The sequence below is a fragment of the Molossus molossus genome, unplaced genomic scaffold (assembly GCF_014108415.1).
Source record: "Molossus molossus isolate mMolMol1 unplaced genomic scaffold, mMolMol1.p scaffold_m16_p_6, whole genome shotgun sequence".
Classification (NCBI taxonomy): Eukaryota; Metazoa; Chordata; class Mammalia; order Chiroptera; family Molossidae; genus Molossus; species Molossus molossus.
This window is the reverse complement of record NW_023425399.1, coordinates 108,579,534-108,598,210: the sequence shown is the minus strand read 5'-3', so window position 1 is coordinate 108,598,210 and position 18,677 is coordinate 108,579,534. Positions and strand designations below refer to the sequence as shown.

The following is an 18,677-nucleotide window of genomic DNA, read 5'->3' as shown; positions in this document are numbered from 1 at the left end:
CATCTTGACAAAGAACATCATGGACAAAGAATTTTCAACCTACAGATAACAATGAAATTTTATTTAAAGTCCACAGATTTATTTTATATATTTAAAAGTTTCAGATGGTAAATATTTTAAATATATCAGAGCTCTATCCTTTACTTGCAATTTATCTTAAATTATGGAAAAATTCTGAAATTCAGGAAGAATTGAACTATTACATTTTTCTTATGGAAATAAATTAAGATATTTTAAGAGTCGCATGTATATTTGGACACTTTAGTTTGGATAATTATGTTCTCTAAACTACTATATTATTTTGTGAGGTAACAGAGTAAATAAAAAAAAAGATAATGACAGTTAACATTAAGCTCTTATTATGTGCCAGACACTGAAAGGCTTTACAAGTATTAATTCTTAATATTAACAAAAATCCTTTGGGATGGAGACTTATTACCATCTTCATTTTGTAGATGAGAAAACTAAGGCACAACGTTTGGACTTGCCCCTAAGTGGCAGAGACAGACACTGAACCCAGGTAGTCTGGCTCCTTGGCAAGATTCAGTAGCAATAAGAAATACTCTACACCAATTTTAGTGCTGAAATATCAGTTCTAGAAATATGTATATATTTCTAAGTGATGATATAATGTTCTCTATGATTGGTACAAAAGACAGGTATTTCAATTTTCATAGTTAACTTGGATAGGTGGAGATTTAAGAAAATCTAGTTAAATTATATGTACAGTCTATTCTCTCTTATAAATCTATGGGCTGATGTCTATAAGGATGTTATTCTGGATATGATATGTGAAGGAATAGTGAAGTAAGAGTAATCAATAAAATAAATATTTCCATAACTGCAACAATTGATTTTTTAATGCTACTCACGAATACAACTATATTTTATGACTTTAAAAATATCTTATATTGCTTTAGTTCATTTTAGTAGCCAAATACCTCAGTAAACAGAAAAGTATAGTCAGAAAGATTTACATAGAAAGAATTTTAAAATACGATTTAAAAGAAAATTCAAGAAATGGAACAGATAATAGAATAATATTTAAGGACCCATTAAGGTTAGAAAATATTCTAAAATATGTCAAAGCTAACTTTCTGCCCCATCACACAGCACACAACTAGACACTATTCAATACCACAGAATACACAGCAACATAACAATATGCAAAGCCTTTTTGTTTAAACATTCTCTTCTCCCTCTTCCAGAGAAAATCATTATAACCTGAACCAATAGAAGCATTTGTTTACATACCTCAAACATTCTCGCAGCAGTACACCTCACAAGTGCAGAAGTATGGACAACACCGTACCATAAAACCGTTAACAGTAACTCGTGGTAGGCTGGGTTTGCACTGAAAGAAAAAAACAGTGTTAAAGTGACAGCCACAGTCCCTTACAGGTGCAATGAGAAATACTACATTTATAAGGAATATTAACAATAAAAATATTAGTAAAACATGGAAGTGCTTTGTATATAGCTTAATGGGCTACATCTAAGATTCTTTAAAGAAAGGAAGTTATCCTGTAAAACTACAAACTTTCAGCATACTCAAAATTATACTTTTAGCTTCTCTAAACTAAAATGATAGAAATGTCAACTCTTTAATACCATAAAAGTTAAAATTATAAAAAAAAAAAAAATTTTCCTATGAGAAAATATAAAAAGAGTGTCAGACTAAGAGTCAGATGGGTTATTTACAGCTTCTGTGGATCTAAATTTCTTTATCTATCAAAACTGGAGAAGCAATACATGTCTTATCTAAGTCACATGGTTGTTGTAGGAGCAAATAACATCAACTCAAATCATCTGTATGGAAGGGTAAAGTGTCTGTGAACCCATCACAAGCAGGACAGTGTTTCCAGTGAAGACTGGATTAACACTACTTGAACAGTGGACGACATGATTATGAGCAGGACTAGGCAACCAAATGGAACAGAAAGAGGAGCCTAATGACCTGCTTCACTTGGGGCTCCTTTTTCAGTTTTGGGAAAACCAAATTTTCTTCATATCTGTATTTGATTTTATTTCTCCAAATGTTTTTAAAAAAACATAAGTCTGTGCCTTTTTCAACTCTCTTACTATAATGTATTAATAACAAAATATTAAGAATGTATACATAAGCAAAAACAAAACCCCAAAAATGTAAAGTCTCAAAACCAAGAAAGCTGGCATGTATGCCAATCTTTTAGACTGAAACTATGGATTCTACAAATCCAATATAAAAACTTCATATGACTTTTAGCCTGGCCGGCGTGGCTCACTGGTTGAGCGTCGACCCATGCACCAGGTTGCCAGTTCGATTCCCAGTCAGGGCACATGCCCAGGTTGTGGGCCAAATCCCTAGTGGGGAGCATACAGGAGACAGCCAATCGATGTTCTCTCTCAACGATGTTTCTAACTCTCCCTCCCTTTCCCTTCCTCTCTCTAAAATCAATAAAAGAAAAAAAAACTTTATATGGCTTTTTAAAAACTATAAGCTATTATTTTTACCCCAGTTCCACAAAAGAAGCCTTCAGGCTATCAAGAGGAGCATGAGATAATGAAAGCAGGGTCATTACATCTTCTAAGAATCCAACTAACAGTTTCCGGTCTTCTTCCTACAGAGAAAAAAGACTGATAATGAACTTCCAAGCAATCAAGTACAATTAAAACCATAATTTCCTATCTATTATTAGAAAATTTTACCAAATAAGAGGAAAATATCCTAATTTGGAAGCATTACAATTAAAGTTATTTATTAAGCATATCTACAGTCGCAGTGGTATGAGGATAAAGACGATCTTAATTCACAGATTTAGACCTGTGCTGTCAAATGGTAGCCACAAAATACATGTCATTATTTATATTTAAATTAAAGTTAAAAATTAAGGGGGACATCTGTAATACTTTCAACAATAAAAAAAAAACTAAGTAAAATAAAAGATTCAGTTCCCTACTAGCACTAGCTACAATTCAAGTGCTTCGTAGCCACCTGTGGCTAGCAGCTACCTTATTGGACAACTCAGATACAGACTAGTTCCATCACTGCAGTAAGTTTTATTAGACAGTCTGGGTTTAGAACATAAAAAAGTATATTCTCTCATTAAAATTTATTTTACCAATTTTAATTCCCATTAATTTTAGCTCTAAATATATAAATACAAACTCCTAAAACAGCTATCTCTTTAACAGTGAAATCAATTTGCAAGAAATGATATTTGCAACATCTTAGTGGTGAGAAACTGCATGCCTGCTGAAATATAGACAATTGTATCCTTAAAACAATCTATATTTTTTAAACTTTCTTCAACGAACCATTATTTTAATAATCAGAATTTTTTTTAACATAGCACTGAATTACAGAAATATGTTTTTAAAAAAGCAAGTCTGCTAAATTAAAAAAATTAAAAAAAAACGTTGTGTGTTAAATTAGCCTGAATCTGAAAGAAAAAAGAATCTGATATTCTATCAGAAAATATATAGAGTCAAATTTTTTGTCATTGGGTCAACAATAGATTCCACGAAAAAGATTGGATTACCACCTACTGTTTTTTTTCTACAGTCACATTTAGAAGGAGGTAGTGATAAATTGATGAAAGTAATGATCAGCATGAATCAAGGATGGATATAATAGTATAGATAATGATAGCCTACTTAGTGAAAAGCTGACAAATCAGCATCAGAGATATGTTGAAATAGCGATTTCACCTATTTTTAGTTGTCCAGTACTATGTCAAGCAAGGAGTACACATAAATTTGTTAAACAAACTGAAAATCTGAAAAAAATTAAGTGTGAAATAAGAGTTATGAAGTACAGCCCTGGCCGGTTTGGTTCAGCGGTTGGAGCGTCGGCCTGCGGTCTGGAGACACCCGGGTTTGGTTCCTGCTAAGGGCGCGTACCTCGGTTGCAGTTTGTCCCCAGCCTTGGTCGGTTGTGTGGGTGGCAGCCACTCGATGTGTTCCTTTCACATCGAGGTTTCTCTCTCTCTCTCTCTGTTCCTCTCTCTCCCTCCCACTCCACCTGAACAAAAAAATGGAAAAATGTCCTCGGGTGAGGATAAAAAAAAACAAAAGAGTTATGAAGTACAATTCTAAATGAGCATGGATTTTTAAATTTGAAATCTGTTACAATCCTATTTGTCATCTTTGAAATCTCAAGACAAGAAATGCTGCTTATGTATTTGATTCAGAATAGTTTTTTAATAACCAAATCAAACAGAGCAGTGATATATCCTAATAGAAAACTTTGTTTAGTAAGAAATATATTAACTGCTAGTATGTGCTTCCTAAAACAGGTGACAAACAGTGGCAATCTATAGCTACCTCAATTCACTTTTTTTTTTAAAAACAAACTAAAAAGTTATCTCTTTATCAGCGGTTCTCAACCCGTGGGTTGCAACCCTTTGGGGGTCAAACGACACTTTCACAGGGGTCACTTAAGACCATTGGAAAACACATATTTCTGATGGTCTTAGGAACCTAGACATTGCTCCTCTGTCCGTCTCCAGGAGGGTCTGCCCACATGCAGATATGCCCACATACAACATGAGGAAGGTTGAGAACCACTGCTTTAGATATTTGGACTTCATATAGTGACTCAAAAGACATATCCTTATTCATTTATGCAACAAACCTACTGAGGGCCTACTATGAGGCAAACCTTGTTCTTGGTTCTTTACTATTCTCTAAAATACCATTTGTGGTCAAAATCAACATGCAACCTTGCAAGGGGTTAAACAAGAGAGAGAAATATTGAGATCACACTTGTTATTATGCTGGAACAGCTTCAAAATTAATGAGAGAGGAGAACAGTATGCATATTCTGCCTAGTGTGTGCCAGGACTTAATCTCCATGAATTTAAGAACAAAAGAGACCACATTATGAGGTAGTTTAAGAACTAGTGTAGAAAAGAAAAGTTTAAAAGAATATTATGCTACTTTAACAGAGTAGGGGCTTCTGTTGCAAGGCATTATGTGATACTGTAGAACTATATTTTAACACTGTCAGATGGTTCAAATCTGTTTTGGAGGAAGAGTGTAATAAATATGAATTGTTGTATTTTGAATTCAAAGGGTAAAATAAATGTTATAAAAAAATGAGAGAAAATTCAGGAAAAAAGGTTTTCCTTTTTGATTTTTACATTCTAATTTTCAAAAATGCTTTTATCCTGGGTCAATATTTTCACCTTACTGGTGGGACTTGCTTCATACTTAAAAATGACTGATAAGCCCTGGCCAATTTGGCTCAGCAGTTAGAGCATCGGTCTGTGGTCCAAAGAGACCCGGGTTTGGTTCCCACTAAGGGCATGTACCTTGGTTGCGGTTTGTCCCCGGCCCTGGTTGGGTTGTGTGGGTGGCAGCCACTCGATATGTCCCTTTCATGTCGATGTTTCTCTTTCTCTCCCTTTCTCTTTCTCTCCCTCCCGCTCTATCTGAACAAAAAAATGAAAAAATGTCTTCGGGTGAGGATAAAAAAAAAAAAGACTGATAAGCCTTAATACACATCATGTGTTATTATTAACTTAAAACAATGTTAAGTAGTCTGTTATATTGGTGACCACCAATGAACCATACCTCCTGGTTCACATCCTTGTTTAGTTCTCTCCTCTAAAATCTGGGCTGGGCCTGTACTTGCTTCAACCAATAGAATATAGCAGCAGTGATGTGCTAATTGTAAGCCTAAGCCTTAACCTTAGCAGATTCTGCTTCTATACCTTGGGAGTCCTAAGCCCCCATGCAATAAGTCTGGTTCTGCTATTCCAGCGGTCCCATGAAGAGGCTCCAAGATTACAAGGAGACTGATCAGCCATCCTAGCTGAGCCCCTGCCAACCAACCAGTTGAATGCAGTAACATGAGTGACCACCAGCAGGACCAGCAGAAGAGACATCTAGCTGAGCAAAGCCCATGAGCAAATAAATGAGTTATAATAACCATTATGTTTTAGGATAATTTATTATGCAGTAATAATTAAGATAAAGTATGATTAAAAAGTACTTTGCTAAAAATGATGAGAGTATAATTAGTATTCAACATTTTGTAGTTTGCTTCACCTAATGCATGCTTTCTTTGTTGCTTATGAAAAACTCATCATGAGACACAAGGAAACTGCTAAATAAGTGTAATCTAACACTCTAACAAAGTATCAAGAAGTACACAATCTCCAAATTTATTTGTTCAATGAAGATTTTACTCATAGATGACTTATTTAAATATGCTCTCCACTATAAATAGTTAATTGAATAAAATGAATAAATACACTTTGTTTTCCTTGATGGGTAACATTTTCATATACACACACATTAGAAAGACATACTATTAGGTATCTTTGTAAACAGAAAGTCCTTCTGCATGCTCCAGTAAAAAGATTGTTTCCTTACCTGAATATAACACGTAAGAACTCCTGTTGCATAAATGGGGACGGTGGCTTTAGTGAGGACCCCATTTCCTGCTGAGGAATCTAAAATTATTAAAATAATTTTAAAAATTTGAGTATATTTTAAATGTAAAGCAAAAAGTTACAATGCAAACTGCATTTAAAATTACAAATGGTTACAAGGCTTACAAATAAATATTATCATTACTTTGAAAAATAATTTTGATTAAAACACATATCTATTGGTTGTTGTAAAAGCACAACAATACTTTTACAGAGCCATTAGCATAAAAATTCTTGATAGATGGAAAAAAATGTCTAATAACCAAAATGAGATGTTATACTCATTTCCATAGTCAGCAATCAGGGCTTTAAGAGCCCCCAAGTGCCCATATACGCAGGTCTTTATAAATGTGTATGCTTTCCATCTGTAGTATTCCGTAAAACCTAAAGGCACTCACCCTAAAGGAGGTGCCTAGATATGTATTATTTAATCTGCTTCTAGATATGAGATACTACCTAGTTTCCCGTACTAGCCTAGTTCCAGAGACCCTCCTGCATCCTCTGGGATTTGCGGCCAGACAGAACCCTAGTAACAATCATGCAGGGGAGGAGTGAGGCTAAGTAAAGCAGGGGCGAGGGGATAGCGCCCAAACACAGATGAGTGCCTGTAACTACTGGAAAGTAAGTCTTTTATGCAGCACCTGTAGATGATTGCAAAAGAAAGGTTCCAGAGATGTTATGAAACTTATTATTTACAGCACCAACAGCTCTCACATATTGACCTTTAGGCACTGTTTTAAATGCTTTATATTTGCTTTTATGTACTAAAAATATTCCTATTACATTTTCCCCTATTTTTTTTATGGTTTTAAATTCTCTTTAGAAATAAATTAATTTGAAAAAGTGTATCCTGACTGCCCTGAAGGAATTTTAGCAAGAAAGCATGTTCTAATTTCTTATCAGTTAGTATCTGAGGATTGTTTATTCTCTTGGTAAGAGTAATTTTTTTCTTTGAGGGGATACTGATGCTGCTTGAGTGTGAGTATGGTAGTTTAGAGGTAACTCTGAGGCTAGAAGTATAAGCTTAAGTTGAATTTATAGGTATAAATTACGTATACAGGAGTTAATAACCACTTCCTATATGAACATCTAAACATTTATAGCTAAAAGCTGTTTCTAAAATATATAAATATTCCTCATTAATTTAGCACCAGAAGTAATAATTAAGTAAAAGACAACGCCAACTATTAGGCATTCCAAATGTTAACTCTTTATAAAACTTTTAAATATAAACTTTGGGAAGCAATTGTCAAAAAGAAAATCTCATCAATGTTTTCAAATTTAAAAGAAAAGAATTTATTTATCCATTCTTAACTATGTCTGAGACAGTCAAAAATGGAGTTTTCTAGATCACTCAAATCAAATTAGTAAGGTAGGACTGAGATAAGAATGATCTATAGCAGTGATTTTCAACTGGTATGCTGCAAGAATTTTTTAAAACATGTAATACCTGACTATTTAGTCAGGGGCACTGACCTCTTTTAATCAGATTGTCAAATAAAAAAATAACAACAGCCAATAGAACAATAGCTCTCTGGTGTGAATAAATCAAAATTATAGGTTTGTTTTTTTTTTACAGAACGGCAAAAAATAGATTTTTTGTTTGCCACAGACTTTTAGTAATTAGTCTATGTGTGCCATAAGATGAAAAAGTTTTAAGCCTTAGCCAGTGTGGCTCAGTTGGTTGCGCATCATCCCATGCATTGAGAGGTCGCTGATTTGATTTCCGACAAGGGCACATGCCTGGGGTTTCGGGCTCGATCCCCAATAGGGGGTATGTAGGAAGCAGCTGACCCATGTTTCTCTCTCTCATTCTCCCTTCCACTCTCTCTAAAATCAATCTGTGTATTTTTTTTTAAAAGGCCGAAAATTGCTCATCTATACATTCAAAAAAAGGGGGAGGGCACTATATATTATTCCTGATATTTCCCTCAATTTATTCCTAAAATCTAGAAAAATATATAGGGACATAAGGTACACACATAAACAAGTTCTTAGGCCAATGGTGCTATAACTAGACTTCTTAAGACAGATGAGTAAGAACTATCAACAGAAGGGCTGGAGTTGCCCATTCAAGCCTGTGGTTTCTTTAAAATCTCAGAATAATCTCACTAGCAACTTATGAGGAGGATATTAAATGTGACACAGTTATAAAAGCAAGAGCTCCATAGTACAAATTTTCCTTTTCAATTGTCTTGCTACTTCATTTATACAATTTGCATATAATAAATATAGTATTTTTCCTGAATAAAGAGATTCAATTGTTTTAAAAAAATAATAACAAACTTACCAATATTTTCTTCAGATAGTCTTAAAATCTCCTGGAACTGAGGTTTTACCTAAGCAACCCAAAGAAAAGATCAAAAAAGTCTCAGGTTCATGGATCAATCAATGAGTAAATAAATAAAATTTTTACTACTACTATATATTTATTTATTTTGCTTTATAGACCATTGTTACAAATGTTCAGAAATGTAATAATTTTAAGAGGCATAGGATAAAAGAAGAGTCAAGTTACCAAAAATAATATTTTTAGACATAATAGATTTTAAAAAATCAATTCAGGTCACCAAATATTTTCTGAAGTGCCTTCGGTTTCCTTCACTAAATTAATTTCCAAGATGATTTTAAAAGCTTGACATTATTACCTCCAAAAATTTAACCTAATGATAGAAAGTCTATTTTAGGTAGATATCATATGATCAGAATTACTGAAAACAATATCTGCTATATTTAAAAGGAATGAAAAGGAAACTGCATTCATTCAGGGTATGTAACAAGTAACATTCATCATGTGATATCGTTCTATTTAAATTAATCTTTTATTTTAAATTCCTTAAAATTTAAATGTAAACATCAAATACTGAATTTCACTTAAATATTTCAAGTCAGAGCTAATGCTTGGTTCAGTATTTTATTATTAAGGTCATCACAGACTTCAGTTTTCTGGCCACTGAAGTCAATCTCTTGATGTAAGTCCTAAAGTGAACTCCTCTTGCTTTTGTAAAAACAAATGAACGAACAAACCAACAAACAGTTGCTACTTCTTTTGGAGATGCCAAATGATTTTTGCCGTAACAGTAAAATCAAATTATATTTGTTTAATAATTAGATGTTAGTGAAAAGTGTAAAATGAACTGTTTCTTCTATAGTAACATCACGGTCTGGTTTTCCCCTCCTATTGGCAGGCCAAGCACATTAATTTCCATATTTAGGTTAAACACGTGAAGACCACTGTTTAAAAATTAATCTACAGCCCTGGCCGGTTTGGCTCAGCGGTTAGAGCGTCCGCCTGCGGTCCGGAGAGACCCGGGTTCGGTTCCCGCTAAGGGCATGTACCTCGGTTGCAGTTTGTCCCCGGCCCTGGTTGGTCGTGCGGGTGGCAGCCACTCGATGTGTCCCTTTCACATCGATGTTTCCCTCTCTCTCTCTTCCTCTCTCTCCCTCCCACACTGTCTGTACAAAAAATGGAAAAATGTCCTCGGATGAGGATTAAAAAAAAAAAAAAAAAAATTAATCTACAGAGTCATACTTATAGAATAAAAAGACACTGAAGCAATTTCTTAATTTCACACATGAAAAGACTAAGCCCAGATAAATTATTATAGGTCACAAACATAATAGGGCCATAACCCATTTTCTGAATCTCTTCTTTAAATGTTTCAGAAACTACTGATTTAATAGGAAAGAGTTGCACAAAATTCTTACCTTTTAAATGTCTTGATTAACATCTGATTACAACTACATTATTTTTATGTTTTTATTAGGTCTCTAAAGAACTTCAAAATATGCCATGCAGACAAACAGATTAACCGGATTAAAAAAGAAATTGGAATCTACGGACATTGACGTTTTAATACCTAGAACTAAAAAATAACCTGGAAAGGCAAATGTCATAAATGATACTTTTGCTAGTGACGGAAAAGCAGCATTTATCTCAAATTTCCATGCTATTCTCAGAGCTGGTTTCCTGGAAGCAAGTCTTCTATATAAGCTGCTCTTGGTTCCACAGTCACCTGAGAGTCTGACTCAAGAATACAGAGCAAATAACTGCTTCTCAAATCTGTGGTAGACAGTAAAGTACTAGAAGCATATTCAAAGGATTGCAGTTGACTGCCCCTAGCTGAATCTTTCTATGCTAATCAGTGAGTAGATCTTATATCCAAATCTGGATACAAACTAAGTTTAGGCTAAGTCATCTTCTGAAAATCAGATATAAAGATAAGAATATTACTGACTAGAATTTTACTATCACAGTTTTCTAAGATATTAAAAGATAATTAGAGTACAGGAAGGGCTCGTGCTCTTATTTACTCTGTTATAACAATAATTAACACATTACATTTTCATGGATTTTGCATATAAGAAAACATGGAATACAAGTCTTTACCTTAGTGTTTGTAAAAATTTTGCCAAATGTCCGGCAAAGGCGCCAGAAAAATCTGGAGAATTCATGGACACAGGCAGTTGAAGTAACATTAATTTTGCCAACTATTTCTATAAGTTGTGGCAACCTGAATATGAAAGGAAAGAAAAATAGGCAGGGGATACATATAAATTACTGTTTCCTTGCCAATTTCTGAAACAATGCAGATCTTATTATAACCTCTTCTGTTTTGCTTTTCATAGACAGTAAAACTGGAAAGCAAAGGAGTTGTTTGAGACCCTATGAAAAGGTCTTTACATTCTACTCTATATACTTCTTAAAATAAATTTTAACTGCTTGCCATAAAATATATAGAACTTTATGGCAGAATTCTGAATATGGAGTTAATGAGACTCATATCAATGAATTTTGATGTTTCACACAACAGCTTGGCTACTATGGCATCCCTTTTAGCCTCAAAAATGAAAAGTTTGAATGAAGTTTAAAATCAATCATCACTATTAATCAACAAGGCAGCATACAGATTATTTTGACATAACACATCAGCACCATCTTCGTAGATAAATCACTATATATATTCAGTGGTGCAAATCTCTCTTAAACAAGTTTACCAGAGAGTATGCCAAGTAAGGTTTTGTTCTGTTTTTTAATATTTTTTCCCTCAGGGCTGGGCTAAATATAATGAGCCATCTTCCATTCAACTGAGTAAGATGTACAAAATGATTATGGAGGTGGGAACTTACAATTGATTGACAACCCATAGTAAACTCTCCCAGCATGTTGTACCCTCGTGTTCCAGCTGGTAATCATAGAGTTGAAGAAGCACCCCCAACTGCTCACGACTTCCAATAATTGTAGACACATCTTGAAGGGGTGACAGAGGCCGGGGGAACCTCGTCACTATAAATAATAAAAGCAAAACACATCATGTGGAAAATGGCAGTTTGGCAAGTTAGCTATTCTGTCTAAAGGAAAATAAAGCTCGGCCTCCTCATCTTTATTTGGCTTATTATAAACTTTCAATATAATACTGAGATAAATTAATCAAATCATTTTTAGAAAAAAAATGAAATAAACTTTTGTCACATTTTAAAATCTCAAAAATTAAGATTTTATGATACTAAATAGTTATAAATGGATGCTACAATGACTTAGTTTGCTAATGAAAATAAAATTTCATTTAGGTTAAATTAAAATTGGCCCAGAGATAATATCTTAGCTAAATATGGATTAAAATTTGGTTTAAAAAACAGAAATATTTGTAATTCCACCAGACTATTTGTCAATGAAACAGTAAATATGTTAAATGTTTACCTTGGGAAGTAATAAATTAATTGTTTAATAGCAGGGAAATAATTCTTTAATACCAGAGACTAATGATATAAAATACATTAAAGCTTAAGCTGAACAGATTTCTTAAGTATTTAATCTCTAATACCAAATATTTTGTTTAAAAATTTTTTCATATGCAATAAACATGAAGTTAATATAAAGTACTAAAACCTGTAACCAGTAAGATAAAGCATAATGGATTATAAATATTATAACTAGGGTCTCATGTGCATATTTTTAAAATTACTTTTCAAATTACATAAATAAAACATGAATATACACTAATATATTTAAAGTTTGGACTTATGATCCTATAGGTCATAATTAGATCCCAGGTTATTAAGGAAACACTTCTTAGAAGGCTGTTTAGTGAATAATGAATGCCAACAGCATTAACTGTTGGTCAGAAAGTTCTAATGGCCCAACAATTCCTGCACAGAGGTTGACACCTTATAAAGACACAAATAAGGATGCAGCATTTTCTCAAAATGTATTAATGGTTAATGATAATTATTAAAGTTAAGAAAACATAAAATACACTTAATTTTTAAGCTGCTCAAAGGCAATATTAAAATGTTATTGTCTGCCTATCCTGTGCAAGGCTTAAAACAATACATTAAGTACAAATAAAAGTTATCCCTTGCTAGCTGAACTCTCTCATTTGCTACTGTAATACACAAACAAACAAATAAATACATTTAGATAACATGGTATCTCTCACTATCTGAGGTTTCTGATTTAATTCTCACTACCTCAACCCAGGAATTAATTAGATTTGGATAGTGAGGAATATCCGTACTTCATATTTCTGTATCATGTTAAAGTATATCTGATATAATTTAAAACTATTGGTTACAATCTGCTATACTATGATGAAACTAATGTTATGCCTTCAAAAGTAGTGACAGATTACTGAAAAATAATAGTAGTAAAAAGTAAAATAGATATGTCAAGATTTACCGTAGGAAGAAAGAAAAAGAGGAACTGGGGAAGACAGGAAAGTCCCCAAGCAAGGGAAGCCTCATTGGCGAAGGGGCAGAGCCTGCAAGGCCAGCTGTGCGTGCCTTATGAAGACGTATCTTAACAGTTTGAATTTTCATTCTCCTCAACCCTATCATTTGAAAAATTTTAGTCTACCCCATCCATTCTCAATTTTCCTAGTAAAACTGACATTCAAACAGTATATACCATTTTTATGCTGTGCTTTGTGTATCCCTGAACACACTGCTTCATATCCCTAAGATTATAGGCAACCTATAGTTTTTTTTTTTTTAAATATGAGAAGTGTTAATTCTCAAAAAACTGTTGTCTGTTGATGTTCTCAATGTTATAATCTTTTGTCTATCAGAATGCAGTAAGAGACATGAATAATTTCACCAATCTGAAAAAGCTGCAAAGGAGTCATATACATAGTAATAGCTTGTCTATAAGCATTTATCCTGGGACATAGGTGCAGTGGGGTTACCAAGTGCCAAGGATCAAAGGTCACTTACTGGTTAGCTGGACGCTGAGATCAGAAAATACTGGCTTTAGCTATCAATTGCACATATTTCTGAAATCAAGTCATATTCCTTCTTTGGAAAACAAGAAAAATCTGCTGCATATGCTTGTACTCTTTTGAAGGACATAGTGTGAAGGAAAGAGTAATATATTTATCGTCCCTTAAATAAGATGAAACAGCTAGGGAAGATAAAGAAGTGGAAATGAAAAGCTTCATAAACTGGCACTAGTAAGTAAGTACCAAGTGGATCTTTTTATTGATTTGGCTCTATTAATGAAAGGAAATACTTATTTCAGCCACTGGAAAAAAGGTTATGAAAACTATAGATTAAGAATAGAAAGAAAGTATAAAATTATAAAAATAATACTATGAAACTTATCTATAAAAGATGAAGGTATATTGTTTACCTTGGGTCTACAACCACAAAATGCACACATACATATACATATAATACACATACATATAATACATTTTAATACTTATGCTGTTATATAAAGTGATTTTAAAAATTTTAATAAAAAATAATTCTTTGGGAAGCGAATACTCTGCATCTCCCTTCCACAATTTCAGTTCAGTACCTTCTATCTGTGGCACTTCACCATGAAGCTTGGCTTTGCTGGAGAAAGGGGCATTCTGCAGCACAAATGCAAAGAGCGATGGGATCAAGGACTGCAAGGCAGAAAGATACATGTGGAGCTTATGTTCATCCAGCCCATGTTCTCCTTCCTGAAACATAAGGAGGTAAAAGCTCAATTTAGTCTTTTGAAATTATGTATTTATGATGCTCTTCCCTTCTGTGGCAAATAATGAAACATTTAAGGACCTGTATGTTAGACTTATAGCATAACACCTGATGGAGATGTCCATGAATCTTAATTTCTCTAAGGATGTGAAAATGTGAAGAAGCATTAAGGTAATCGAAGAAATAAAATCTTTTACATAAAAAACTTTAGGGTGAACATTAATCATTTCCATTGGTATGGAACTTCTTTTATAGTTTTCTTTTCCTTTGAAGAGGGCCTTATTTTTTGAAATTTTGTAAGTCGGGGCAAAGAGATTCAAGTGAGCCACAGGAATCATTTTCAATGCTCTACGGCCAAACCAGCAGCAGTGCCTGCTACTTCCTATATAGATTTGGTGACATCTGTATTTGATGGCATTGAAAGAAGTTTAAAACAATTGAACACATAGAGAAAATGTAGAAGAAGTTTTAAAAGAAAACAAAAGAAAGAGAAAGAAAAAATGAGTAAGGAGATTTAGTATACAACATTTAACCAAGTGTTAAAGAAAAATGGAATCATTAGAGATGAAAGCATTTACTGCTGTTCAAATCCACTTGAGATGTCATTACTATATGATAAAATAACAACTTTGTCAGATACATGAATTAATTACTACCAAGTTCTAAATTAATTTCTTTATGAAAGAACTACCTATCTACGTTGCATAGTGCAGATAGGTTTAGTACAATGTGGAATTAGCCATGTTATGAAATGGAACAAGAAAATCCAAGTATAGATAACTCTTAGAAGGAATGTAAACATTACAAAAAAAAAGTATTACAAAATGTTCCCTAGGTTTCATAAAAAGGAATGCTTCACCCTAGCTGTCTATTTATAGTTTTGCTTTAATATTCATTCAGAAGTTTATAGAAAAAAAGGTCAATTTTAAAATTATATATCTACCTACAGAGCAGTTACAATGCTTTATATAAGAGCCTTATAGATTCTTGAAAATTTGGGGGGAGAAAGGACAAGAGTTTGAAGTCAGAGACTGATATCAGATCCTGTTCCATTATTTGACAGCCACGGGACCCAAGTTACTGAAACATTTAATTTCCACAAAAAAACCCCCAAAACCAAAATACAATTCAAAAGGTTCTAGGAATGAAATACTATGTTGTATATACAAAGTATCTACCTTAATGGCATATAATAGGCATTAAAGAAATGTCAGTTTTTTGTGTGTTTTTTTATCCTCACCTGAGGACATTTTTCCATTTTTTTTCAGATAGAGTGGGAGGGAGATAGAGGAAGAGAGAGAGAGAGAGAGAAACTTCGACGTGAAAGGGACACATCCAGTGGCTGCCACCCGCACAACCCAACCAGGGCCGGGGACAAACTGCAACGGGGTACATGCTCTTAGCGGGAACCAAACCCGGGTCTCTCTGGACCACAGGCCGACACTCTAACCACTGAGATAAACTGGCCAGGGCTGTCAGGTTTTTTTTAGACTCCAAAATAAACTTTTAGTATAAAAATTAGAGTAAGAAGTTTCGATTGTTTCAACTTCTCAATTCTTTTATTTGGAAAGAATGAAAAGTTCATTTTAAAAAGAGAGTAAATGAAAAAGTGAGGAAATGAACAACGCAGTGAAATGAACACAGTTAAAGCATTTGCCATCATGTGAATAAAAAAGCTTCAGAAACTTATATTTTAGTTATCTCTGAATTTTGGGACTGGAGTTAATACTTTATCTAAAATATGAAGTCTTCAGAAAAGGCTAGGAAGAGTTAGCTTTTTGAATAATGTATGAATAATAGCTCCACAAAGGTACTATTTCAAGCAAACTCAGATCCTGCCTTTTCTCCTCTAGCTTCAGCAAAGCAGAACTTCCTCAAATGTCTCTTGGCTTCAGTCCAACAGAATTTTTAACTGGTAATTTATTAGCATGCTCACTTAAGGGGTACTTTCAGTCTTTGCTCCCCAGTATTCTGTTAAGATGCCTTAGAATACACCTTTCAAATTTCTATAAACTATACAAAGGAAACAGTTACCCTGAGAAGTTTCTCAATCTTGCTCAGCAATGTAGGTATAAGATGAGACTGCAAATTTCCGAGTTCTGTAGTCCAGGCAGCATAAGCTGGTAAAAATACTTGATGTGTTGCACTAACTACTCTTTCTGAGGGATCACCCAAGGCTGACAGCAACAATTCAAAACCCTGCCAAAACAACAACACATACAAAAAAAAACAGGCCAAATGTAGATTTTTTAAACTTAAAAAAAAACCCACACAACAAAAACCTAAATAAAAAGTAGCAAATACACATTGGAGTACATTTAGAAAATATTTTATGGAAGAAAACCATCCATAATCCTGCCCTTCCAATTTTCTTTAAAGAAAATGTCATGTATAAATCGAGGAGGAAACAAAGGAGAAAGGGTGCAAGCATGCACCCCTGCTGCCAGTTTCCTGTACAATGAATCATAGCATTCTTTCTTCTGAATTGCAGAACTGAAACCAGGCAGCCAACTCCGACTGGTTAAAGCTGATAGAACTGCCATCCCTACTACAGCTTACAGGGCATCGGAATCAGATTTGGGAGATTATCTGAAATTTTAAAATGAAGTAAATGGGGTTCATTTTAAAAAACTCACCTGTTGATATTTGTCTGGATCATCAATGTATCCCATAATGACACCGAGGCTTTTGATCACAGCTTCTCTTACCAAATCTGCCTTATCTTCCATTAACATTTGTTGCAACATTGAAAGAACTAAGGAGCTACGAATTTCTTTCTGAAAATAAATAAGATCAGCTTTTTGCTATTTATTTACACCAGCAGCAGAAAAATACAGAAAATAATGGCAGACATCCACATATCAAAATGCAGATTAAAAATATATTAACATATTCCTATATCTGTTTCAATTCTTCATTTAAAAAATATGTTTTTTAATTGATTTTTTTTTTTTGTACTTGCCCCTAGTGGGAACCGAACCCAGGACTCTCTGGTCCGTAGGCCGATGCTCCAACCGCTGAACCAAACCGGTCAGGGCTTAATTGACTTTTTTAGAGAAAGGGGAAGGGAGAGAGAGATAGAAACATCGACTGGTTGCCTCCTGCATGTCTCCTACCAGGGATCAAGCCTGAAACCAGAGCACATGCCCTTTAACCTCTTGGTGCATGGAACAATGCTCAACCAACTGAACCACAGTGGCTGGGCCAAGTCTTCATTTTTCAAAGACACAGAACATTATGAGTACAGCTAAAGTATCACTCTCCTTCACCCTCTCCCACTTTCTTCTAGCCTCCCTCTTTAAAGGCAATAGTAATAACATCTATTCTTAATTAGGTATTAATCATCTCCCAGCATGTTTTATATCTTTGCTCATTATGTGCAAACCCTTAGAGTGCATAGTAGCAGGCACTGTTGGCAAATCACCAAAGTCAACACTCTGCTATAAATGGACAATGAGTCTTTTATCACTACCTGTTCAACTCAGAGAAAAGCACTGCGAGTTATAACAACAGGAGGGATTACAAAAATCACACTGGCAATCAAAGCGTTTGCCTGGGGTAGGAGTGTGGAAACATTATAAAATCCTAGTGTTCCTATGTTTTGAAGAACTGAGAAAAAAAATTCAAACAGGATGGTAAGATATGAGAGGAAAATAGAAAAGTACTTTAACAAAAATTGCATTACTATTTTCAGATGCTATTTAATATAATGTCAACCACTGTTGTGTCTTAATTTCACATTTTTTCTACAGTTAAAGAATGTTTATAGTTTAGCCTAACTAATGGCTAGAATAGAGTTATCATTATACAAAGTCTTGTCTTTCCTTCCCTTCCTTGTACAATTACTATAACTTGACTAATTTATAACAATTCTTTAAACCTAAACTTGTTTAGGTCCTTTTTACATATAATAGTTAGAATAAAATAAAAATAAAAATAAAAGATGTGACCATTTTCATAAATTTACAGTGTGATTTGGTATGCAGAACAAGGTGTGACATTTTAAAATGATTTAGATTTTGTTTTGACTTTTTAGAAACAAAAATAAATGTAATTTTAGCAAATTTCAGTCACATTTAGGTTGGTGAATATGCCTTCAGGTACAGCATTGTTTATTTATCCTTTAGGCCAAAAATCACCCCGACCCCACGCCAAATGCCTTAAAGTATTTTAACTTTAAGATACTTTAAATATTATTCTAAATATTGGTTTAAAAATTAGCTTCCTCTTTGGTATCAGCATGGACAATAGGACAGAGGTACATCAACTTCAGCTGGGTATGTGCTTCACACTGAT

At 33.9% G+C, this 18,677-nt stretch overlaps 1 protein-coding gene across 12 annotated transcripts in view; it reads right to left on the bottom strand.

The window, feature by feature from the left end:
- The window catches only part of RELCH (RAB11 binding and LisH domain, coiled-coil and HEAT repeat containing), a 101,540-nt gene that overhangs the window by 20,654 nt on the left and 62,209 nt on the right, over window positions 1-18,677 (bottom strand). For 11 of the 12 annotated variants that reach the window (XR_004957019.1, XM_036244207.1, XM_036244206.1 and 8 more), the window contains 9 exons: window positions 17,018-17,158; window positions 16,416-16,580; window positions 14,218-14,365; window positions 11,550-11,706; window positions 10,810-10,933; window positions 8,710-8,758; window positions 6,361-6,440; window positions 2,494-2,600; window positions 1,255-1,354 (listed from right to left, as the gene is read on the bottom strand). Coding sequence is in view for 11 of the 12 variants with exons in the window: in XM_036244207.1 (XP_036100100.1) it covers window positions 1,255-1,354; window positions 2,494-2,600; window positions 6,361-6,440; window positions 8,710-8,758; window positions 10,810-10,933; window positions 11,550-11,706; window positions 14,218-14,365; window positions 16,416-16,580; window positions 17,018-17,158 (1,071 nt within the window). In the remaining variant the exon portion in view is untranslated. The remainder of the gene's footprint in view (window positions 1-1,254; window positions 1,355-2,493; window positions 2,601-6,360; window positions 6,441-8,709; window positions 8,759-10,809; window positions 10,934-11,549; window positions 11,707-14,217; window positions 14,366-16,415; window positions 16,581-17,017; window positions 17,159-18,677) is intronic. The other variant, XM_036244208.1, reaches the window with a different exon arrangement.